Source organism: Petromyzon marinus, chromosome 72 (assembly GCF_048934315.1).
Source record: "Petromyzon marinus isolate PM22_M1 ecotype Great Lakes invasive population chromosome 72, UKy_Petmar_22M1.pri1.0, whole genome shotgun sequence".
Taxonomy (NCBI): domain Eukaryota; kingdom Metazoa; phylum Chordata; class Hyperoartia; order Petromyzontiformes; family Petromyzontidae; genus Petromyzon; species Petromyzon marinus.
The window spans coordinates 1,662,538-1,672,635 of record NC_133738.1 but is presented as its reverse complement, the minus strand read 5'-3'; the positions used below and the strand labels follow the sequence as shown (position 1 = coordinate 1,672,635).

Below are 10,098 nucleotides of genomic sequence, written 5' to 3'. Positions count from 1 at the left end.
CTTAAAGATGGGGACCACCAGGGCATCCTTCCAATCCTGCGGAACCCGTCCAGTGGTCCAGACTGTTGTTATGATGTCATGTAGGGCAGTCTGTGCACAAACGCCACCCTCCCTCAGCATTTCGCTGGGGAGATCATCTCTGCCCGGTGCTTTTCCTGGTCTCAGACTCCCGATCGCCTTCAGTACTTCCTCAACAGATGGCACTTCAGCCAGCCACTCACAGGGGGTGACTTCTTCCGATAATTGAGGCACCGCAGCCTCAGCAGGGTCATGCTCACTTTGTGCCACGATGTTTTCCTGGATGAGGGTATTTCCCTCCCCCAGGACCTCACAGAAATGCTCAGCAAATCTGCAAACCTGTTCCTGGGGGTCGGAGATTGGATCACCGTTTTTTCCCCTAATGATGGTAATAGGTGTGGTGCTGCAGGTTACTTTCTTGATGGAGTTAAATAGAGATTTGTGATCGCGGGCCACTGAGGCAGACTCCATCTCCTCAGCAACCCGCGACCACCACCCATCCTTGCAGCGCCTCACGGCTCTCCGAACCTCCGAGCGAAGGCTGCGGTAAGCCTCCTCATTCTCTGACGTGGCATTCTGTAGCCGATGACAGTGGGCCTGTCGCTTTTTCTCAACCATCCTGAACACCTCCTCTGTCAGCCAGGGTCTCTGGGGAGGTCTGAACCGTGTACCCAAAGCAGCCATTGCAGCTGCATGAGCCACAGTCCTAAACCTCGCCCATTTACCCTCGACATCAGGAGGAGTGGGGGACAATGCCAACCCCAGCCGCAGGCGATGATGATATTCTCGCAACTTTCATCAGCGAGTTGAGACCATGGGGTTTGAATGGGGTCTTGGGTGTACACCCACCACCAGAGTGGAAGAATGGCAGGCACATCTTACAGATGACAAGTCGATGGTCAGAGGGCAAATCAGCTCCACGGTAGGTCCTGGTATCAAGGACATGGGCTCGCATCCGCTCTTCCATCACGATGTAGTCCAGCAGATGTTCTTGCTTGGACCCGGCATGCATCCATGATGTAGTGTGGATGCGCCGATGCCGGAACAGCGTGTTGGTAATTACAAGCCCACGGGCCGCAGAAAAATCTAGCAGCCTCCTACCGTTGTTATTGAGCTGATCTGGCCCATGCCCTCCAATCACTCCAGACCAGGTGCCAGCATCATGACCAACTCGGGCATTGAAGTCACCCAACATGATGACTCTATCCCGAGGGGCCACTTTAGCCAGCACCTGTGACAGGAGGTCATAGAAGGCATCTGACTCATCGGCCTTGCCTGCATCCTTCCACGGATGCTCGTCTTCGGTGGGGGCATAAGTAACCACGACCACCACTCCTCGCCTCCGGTTGATGGGAAGGCGAGCCCAAAGTAGCCTGGGGCTTACAGCTTCCCACACCTCACCGCCACGCTTCCACACCCCCTTAATTATTTTGTTCAGAAGAAGAGCCACACCCTGTTGTTTGGCAGTCTGCTGCCCCGACTGTCCACCTCTCATGGTGGCAGGAGCCAGAGCCGGTCCACCGGACCTCCTTAATGCCACAGAGATCCAGGCGGTACCGGTCCAGCTCCCGACAGAGGAGTGGCAGCCTCTCCTCACCCACCCACCCACCCACTCACCCACTCACCCACCCACTCACTCACTCACTCACCTACTCACTCACCCACTCACTCATACACTCACTCACCTACTCACTCACCCACTCACTCATACACTCACTCACCCACCCACCCACCCACTCACCCACCCACTCACTCACCCACTCACGCACGCACCCACCCACCCATCCACTCACTCACCCAGCCACCCACCCACTCACCCACTCACCCACCCACCCACTCACTCACTCACCTACTCACTCACCCACTCACTCACACACTCACTCACCCACCCACCCATCCACTCACTCACCCAGCCACCCATCCACCCACCCACTCACCCACCCACCCACTCACCCACTCTCCCACCCACTCACCCACTCACCCACCCATCCACTCACTCACCCAGCCACCCACTCACCCACCCACCCACCCACTCACCTCTAACACTGCCCACTCTGTTTCCCCTAGAACTGTAAACATCACTGGTGAGAGGGTGAGGCTGATCGATATTGGTGAGTCCTTTATTTAACCATTGTAGAGTGGGCTCCCCGATTCACCATCTCGAGAGACTCACATCCTTTATTTAACCATTGGTGACCCACCACCACCACCCCCATTGACATTCACCATCTCGAGTGACTCACATCCTTTATTTAACCATTGGTGACCCACCACCACCACCCCCATTTAGATTCACCATCTCTAGTGACTCACATCCTTTATTTAACCATTGGTTACCCACCACCACCATTGAGATTCACCATCTCTAGAGACTCACATCCTTTATTTAACCATTGGTGACCCACCACCACCCCCATTGAGATTCACCATCTCTAGTAACTCACATCCTTTATTTAACCATTGGTGACCCACCACCACCACCATTGAGATTCACCATCTCTAGTAACTCACATCCTTTATTTAACCATTGGTGACCCACCACCACCACCATTGAGATTCACCATCTCTAGTAACTCACATCCTTTATTTAACCATTGTAGAGTGGGCTCCCCGTTGAGATTCACCATCTCTAGAGACTCACATCCTTTATTTAACCATTGGTGATCCACCACCACCATTGAGATTCCCCATCTCTAGAGACTCACATCCTTTATTTAACCATTGGTGACCCACCACCACCCCCATTGAGATTCACCATCTCTAGTGACTCACATCCTTTATTTAACCATTGGTGACCCACCACCACCACCATTGAGATTCACCATCTCTAGTGACTCACATCCTTTATTTAACCATTGGTGACCCACCACCACCACACCCATTGAGATTCACCATCTCTAGAGACTCACATCCTTTATTTAACCATTGGTGACCCACCACCACCACCATTGAGATTCACCATCTCTAGTGACTCACATCCTTTATTTAACCATTGGTGACCCACCACCACCACCATTGAGATTCACCATCTCTAGTGACTCACATCCTTTATTTAACCATTGGTGATGGTGGTTGTGGTGGTGGTGGTGGTGGTGATGATTGTGGTAGTGATGGCGGTAGCGATGGTGATGGCGGTGATGGCGGTGATAGTGGTGATGATGGTGATGATGACGATGGCGGTGGTGATGATGGTGATGATGGCGGTGATGGTGATGATGATGATGACAATGGCGGTGATGGTGATGATGATGATGACGATGGTGGTGACGGTGATGCAGATGGTGATGATGATGATGCTGGTGGCGATGGCGATGATGGCGGTAGTGATGGTGATGATGATGGCGGTGGTGATGGTGATGGCGGTGATGGTGATGATGATGGTGGTGATGATGGTGGTGGTGGTGATGGTGATGATGGTGATGATGGTGATGGCGGTGATGGTGATGATGGTGATGGTGATGATGACGATGGTGATGATGATGGTGATGATGGTGATGATGATGATGGTGGTGATGATGACGATGGTGATGATGGTGATGATGGTGATGGTGATGATGGTGATGGCGGTGGTGATGGTGATGATGGTGATGGTGATGGCGGTGATGGTGATGGTGATGATGGTGACGATGACGATGGTGACGATGATGATGCAGATGGGGAGGATGAGAGCCGTCTGCTCGTCCTGGAGCCGATCGCGGCCAGCGACCTCGCGGAGGCTGTGAGGTCACGGGAGACACCGGGAGACGCCGGCTTCCAGCACGAGTTCGAGGTGAGGGAGACACGGGGACAGGGAGACACGGGGGGACAGGGAGACGCCGGGAGACGCCGGGAGACGCCGGCTTTCAGCACGAGTTCGAGGTGAGGGAGACACGGGGAGACACGTGGAGAGAGACACGGGGAGACACGGGGAGACACGGGGACAGGGAGACACGGGGGGACAGGGAGACGCCGGGAGACGCCGGCTTCCAGCACGAGTTCGAGGTGAGGGAGACACGGGGGACAGGGAGACACGGGGAGACACAGGGGGACAGGGAGACACAGGGAGACACAGGGAGACACGGGGGGACAGGGAGACGCCGTGAGACGCCGGCTTCCAGCACGAGTTCGAGGTGAGGGAGACACGGGGGACAGGGAGACACAGGGAGACACGGGGGGACAGGGAGACACAGGGAGACACAGGGAGACACGGGGGGACAGGGAGACGCCGGGAGACGCCGGCTTCCAGCACGAGTTCGAGGTGAAGGAGACACGGGGAGACACGTGGAGAGAGACACGGGGAGACACGGGGAGACACGGGGACAGGGAGACACGGGGGGACAGGGAGACGCCGGGAGACGCCGGCTTCCAGCACGAGTTCGAGGTGAGGGAGACACGGGGGACAGGGAGACACGGGGAGACACAGGGGGACAGGGAGACACAGGGAGACACAGGGAGACACGGGGGGACAGGGAGACGCCGGGAGACGCCGGCTTCCAGCACGAGTTCGAGGTGAGGGAGACACGGGGAGACACGGGGGGACAGGGAGACACGGGGAGACACGGAGAGACACAGGGAGACAGGGGGAGACACGGGGACACGGGGAGACAGGGGGAGACACGGGGAGACACAGGGGGACAGGGAGACACGGGGAGACACGGGGAGACACAGGGAGACACAGGGAGACACGGGGAGACACGGGGAGACACGGGGACACGGGGAGACAGGGGGAGACACGGGGACAGGGAGACACGGGGAGACACGGGGAGAGAGACACGGGGAGACACAGGGAGACACGGGGAGACAGGGAGACACGGGGACAGGGAGACACGGGGGACAGGGAGACACGGGGGACAGGGAGACACGGGGGACAGGGAGACACGGGGGGAGAGGGAGACGCCGGGAGTCGCCGGCTTCCAGCACGAGTTCGAGGTGAGGGAGACACGGGGAGACACGGGGACAGGGAGACACGGGGAGACACGGGGACACGGGGAGACACAGGGGGACAGGGAGACACGGGGAGACACGGGGACACGGGGAGAGAGACACGGGGAGACAGAGGGGGACAGGGAGACACAGCGGGACAGGGAGACAGGGGGAGACACGGGGAGACACAGGGGGACAGGGAGACATGGGGAGAGAGACACGGGGAGACACGGGGGACAGGGAGACACGGGGGACAGGGAGATACGGGGACAGGGAGACACGGGGAGACAAGGAGACAGCGAGAGACACAGGGAGACACGGGGAGACACGGGGACACGGGGAGACACGGGGAGACACGGGGAGAGAGACACGGGGAAACAGGGAGACACGGGGAGACACGGGGACAGGGAGACACAGGGAGACACGGGGAGACACAGGGAGAGAGACACGGGGAGAGAGACACAGGGAGACACGGGGAGACACAGGGGGACAGGGAGACACGGGGAGACACGGGAGACACGGGGAGACACGGGGAGACAGGGGGACACGGGGAGACAGGGAGACACGGGGGACAGGGGGAGACACGGGGAGACAGGGGGGACAGGGAGACACGGGAGACAGGGAGACACGGGGAGACACGGGGAGACAGGGAGACACGGGGAGACACGGGGAGACACGGGGACACGGGGAGACACGGGGAGAGAGACACGGGGAGACACGGGGAGACAGGGAGACACGGGGAGACACGGGGAGACAGGGAGACACGGGGAGACACGGGGAGACATGGGGAGACACGGGGACAGGGAGACACGGGGAGACACGGGGAGACACGGGGAGACACGGGGACAGGGAGACACGGGGAGACACGGGGAGACACGGGGGACAGGGAGACACGGGGGACAGGGAGACACGGGGAGAGAGACACGGGGAGACACGGGGACACGGGGAGAGAGACACGGGGAGACACGGGGACACGGGGAGTGAGACACGGGGAGACACGGGGGACAGGGAGACAGGAAGACACGGGGACAGGGAGACACGGGGAGACAGGGAGACACGGGGACACGGGGAGACACGGGGAGAGAGACACGGGGAGACACGGGGGACAGGGAGACAGGGAGAGACACGGGGAGACCCGGGGAGACACGGGGAGACACGGTGACACGGAGAGACACGGGGACAGGGAGACACGGGGAGACACGGGGAGAGAGACACGGGGACAGGGAGACACGGGGACAGGGAAACACGGGGACAGGGAGACACGGGGACAGGGAGACACAGGGAGACACAGGAACAGGGAGACACAGGGAGACACGGGGAGACACGGGGAGACAAAGGGACAGGGAGACACGGGGAGACACGGGGAGAGAGACACGGAGAGAGACACGGGGAGAGAGACACGGGGAGAGAGACACGGGGAGAGAGACACGGGGAGACACGGGGAGACACAGGGAGAGAGACACGGGGAGAGAGACACGAGGAGAGAGACACGGGGAGAGAGACACGGGGAGAGAGACACGGGGACACGGGGAGAGAGACACGGGGAGGGAGACACGGGCACACAGGGAGAGAGACACGGGGAGAGAAACACGGGGAGAGAGACACGGGGAGACAAGGGGAGACACGGGGAGAGAGACACGGGGAGACACGGGGAGACACGGGGACAGGGAAAACGGGGAGACACGGGGAGACACGGGGAGTGAGACACGGGGAGAGAGACACGAGGAGAGAGACACGGGGAGACACGGGGAGAGAGACACAGGGAGACACGTGGGGACAAGGGGGAGACACGGGGAGAGAGACACGGGGAGAGAGACACAGGGAGACGGGCGGGGACAGGGAGACACGGGGAGACACGGGGACACGGGGAGACACAGGGGGACAGGGAGACACGGGGAGACACGGGGACACGGGGAGAGAGACACGGGGAGACAGAGGGGGACAGGGAGACACAGCGGGACAGGGAGACAGGGGGAGACACGGGGAGACACAGGGGGACAGGGAGACATGGGGAGAGAGACACGGGGAGACACGGGGGACAGGGAGACACGGGGGACAGGGAGACACGGGGACAGGGAGACACGGGGAGACACGGAGACAGCGAGAGACACAGGGAGACACGGGGAGACACGGGGACACGGGGAGACACGGGGAGACACGGGGAGAGAGACACGGGGAAACAGGGAGACACGGGGAGACACGGGGACAGGGAGACACAGGGAGACACGGGGAGACACAGGGAGAGAGACACGGGGAGAGAGACACAGGGAAACACGGGGAGACACAGGGGGACAGGGAGACACGGGGAGACACGGGAGACACGGGGAGACACGGGGAGACAGGGGGACACGGGGAGACAGGGAGACACGGGGGACAGGGGGAGACACGGGGAGACAGGGGGGACAGGGAGACACGGGAGACAGGGAGACACGGGGAGACACGGGGAGACACGGGGAGACAGGGAGACACGGGGAGACACGGGGAGACACGGGGACACGGGGAGACACGGGGAGAGAGACACGGGGAGACACGGGGAGACAGGGAGACACGGGGAAACACGGGGACACGGGGAGAGAGACACGGGGAGACACGGGGAGACAGGGAGACACGGGGAGACACGGGGAGACATGGGGAGACACGGGGACAGGGAGACACGGGGAGACACGGGGAGACACGGGGACAGGGAGACACGGGGAGACACGGGGAGACACGGGGGACAGGGAGACACGGGGGACAGGGAGACACGGGGAGAGAGACACGGGGAGACACGGGGACACGGGGAGAGAGACACGGGGAGACACGGGGACACGGGGAGTGAGACACGGGGAGACACGGGGGACAGGGAGACAGGAAGACACGGGGACAGGGAGACACGGGGAGACAGGGAGACACGGGGACACGGGGAGACACGGGGAGAGAGACACGGGGAGACACGGGGGACAGGGAGACAGGGAGAGACACGGGGAGACCCGGGGAGACACGGGGAGACACGGTGACACGGAGAGACACGGGGACAGGGAGACACGGGGAGACACGGGGAGAGAGACACGGGGACAGGGAGACACGGGGACAGGGAAACACGGGGACAGGGAGACACGGGGACAGGGAGACACAGGGAGACACAGGAACAGGGAGACACAGGGAGACACGGGGAGACACGGGGAGACAAGGGGACAGGGAGACACGGGGAGACACGGGGAGAGAGACACGGAGAGAGACACGGGGAGAGAGACACGGGGAGAGAGACACGGGGAGAGAGACACGGGGACACGGGGAGAGAGACACGGGGAGAGAGACACGGGGAGACACGGGGAGACACAGGGAGAGAGACACGGGGAGAGAGACACGAGGAGAGAGACACGGGGAGAGAGACACGGGGAGAGAGACACGGGGACACGGGGAGAGAGACACGGGGAGGGAGACACGGGCACACAGGGAGAGAGACACGGGGAGAGAAACACGGGGAGAGAGACACGGGGAGACAAGGGGCGACACGGGGAGAGAGACACGGGGAGACACGGGGAGACACGGGGACAGGGAAAACGGGGAGACACGGGGAGACAAGGGGAGTGAGACACGGGGAGAGAGACACGAGGAGAGAGACACGGGGAGACACGGGGAGAGAGACACAGGGAGACACGTGGGGACAAGGGGGAGACACGGGGAGAGAGACACGGGGAGAGAGACACAGGGAGACGGGCGGGGACAGGGAGACACGGGGAGACACGGGGACACGGGGAGACACAGGGGGACAGGGAGACACGGGGAGACACGGGGACACGGGGAGAGAGACACGGGGAGACAGAGGGGGACAGGGAGACACAGCGGGACAGGGAGACAGGGGGAGACACGGGGAGACACAGGGGGACAGGGAGACATGGGGAGAGAGACACGGGGAGACACGGGGGACAGGGAGACACGGGGGACAGGGAGACACGGGGACAGGGAGACACGGGGAGACACGGAGACAGCGAGAGACACAGGGAGACACGGGGAGACACGGGGACACGGGGAGACACGGGGAGACACGGGGAGAGAGACACGGGGAAACAGGGAGACACGGGGAGACACGGGGACAGGGAGACACAGGGAGACACGGGGAGACACAGGGAGAGAGACACGGGGAGACACGGGGAGACACAGGGGGACAGGGAGACACGGGGAGACACGGGAGACACGGGGAGACACGGGGAGACAGGGGGACACGGGGAGACAGGGAGACACGGGGGACAGGGGGAGACACGGGGAGACAGGGGGGACAGGGAGACACGGGAGACAGGGAGACACGGGGAGACACGGGGAGACAGGGAGACACGGGGACACGGGGAGACACGGGGACACGGGGAGACACGGGGAGACACGGGGAGAGAGACACGGGGAGACACGGGGAGACAGAGAGACACGGGGAGACACGGGGACACGGGGAGAGAGACACGGGGAGACACGGGGAGACAGGGAGACACGGGGAGACACGGGGAGACATGGGGAGACACGGGGACAGGGAGACACGGGGAGACACGGGGAGACACGGGGACAGGGAGACACGGGGAGACACGGGGAGACACGGGGGACAGGGAGACACGGGGGACAGGGAGACACGGGGAGAGAGACACGGGGAGACACGGGGACACGGGGAGAGAGACACGGGGAGACACGGGGACACGGGGAGTGAGACACGGGGAGACACGGGGGACAGGGAGACAGGAAGACACGGGGACAGGGAGACACGGGGAGACAGGGAGACACGGGGACACGGGGAGACACGGGGAGAGAGACACGGGGAGACACGGGGGACAGGGAGACAGGGAGAGACACGGGGAGACCCGGGGAGACACGGGGAGACACGGTGACACGGAGAGACACGGGGACAGGGAGACACGGGGAGACACGGGGAGAGAGACACGGGGACAGGGAGACACGGGGACAGGGAAACACGGGGACAGGGAGACACGGGGACAGGGAGACACAGGGAGACACAGGAACAGGGAGACACAGGGAGACACGGGGAGACACGGGGAGACAAGGGGACAGGGAGACACGGGGAGACACGGGGAGAGAGACACGGAGAGAGACACGGGGAGAGAGACACGGGGAGAGAGACACGGGGAGAGAGACACGGGGACACGGGGAGAGAGACACGGGGAGAGAGACACGGGGAGACACGGGGAGACACAGGGA

General features: G+C 61.9%; 1 protein-coding gene across 1 annotated transcript in view; it reads left to right on the top strand.

Annotated features, from left to right (window-relative positions):
- The window catches only part of LOC142906919 (receptor-type tyrosine-protein phosphatase C-like), a 105,345-nt gene that overhangs the window by 55,399 nt on the left and 39,848 nt on the right, over positions 1-10,098 (top strand). The window contains exons 13-14 of the mRNA XM_076055641.1: positions 2,086-2,129; positions 3,672-3,787. Coding sequence (XP_075911756.1) covers positions 2,086-2,129; positions 3,672-3,787 — 160 coding nt within the window. The remainder of the gene's footprint in view (positions 1-2,085; positions 2,130-3,671; positions 3,788-10,098) is intronic.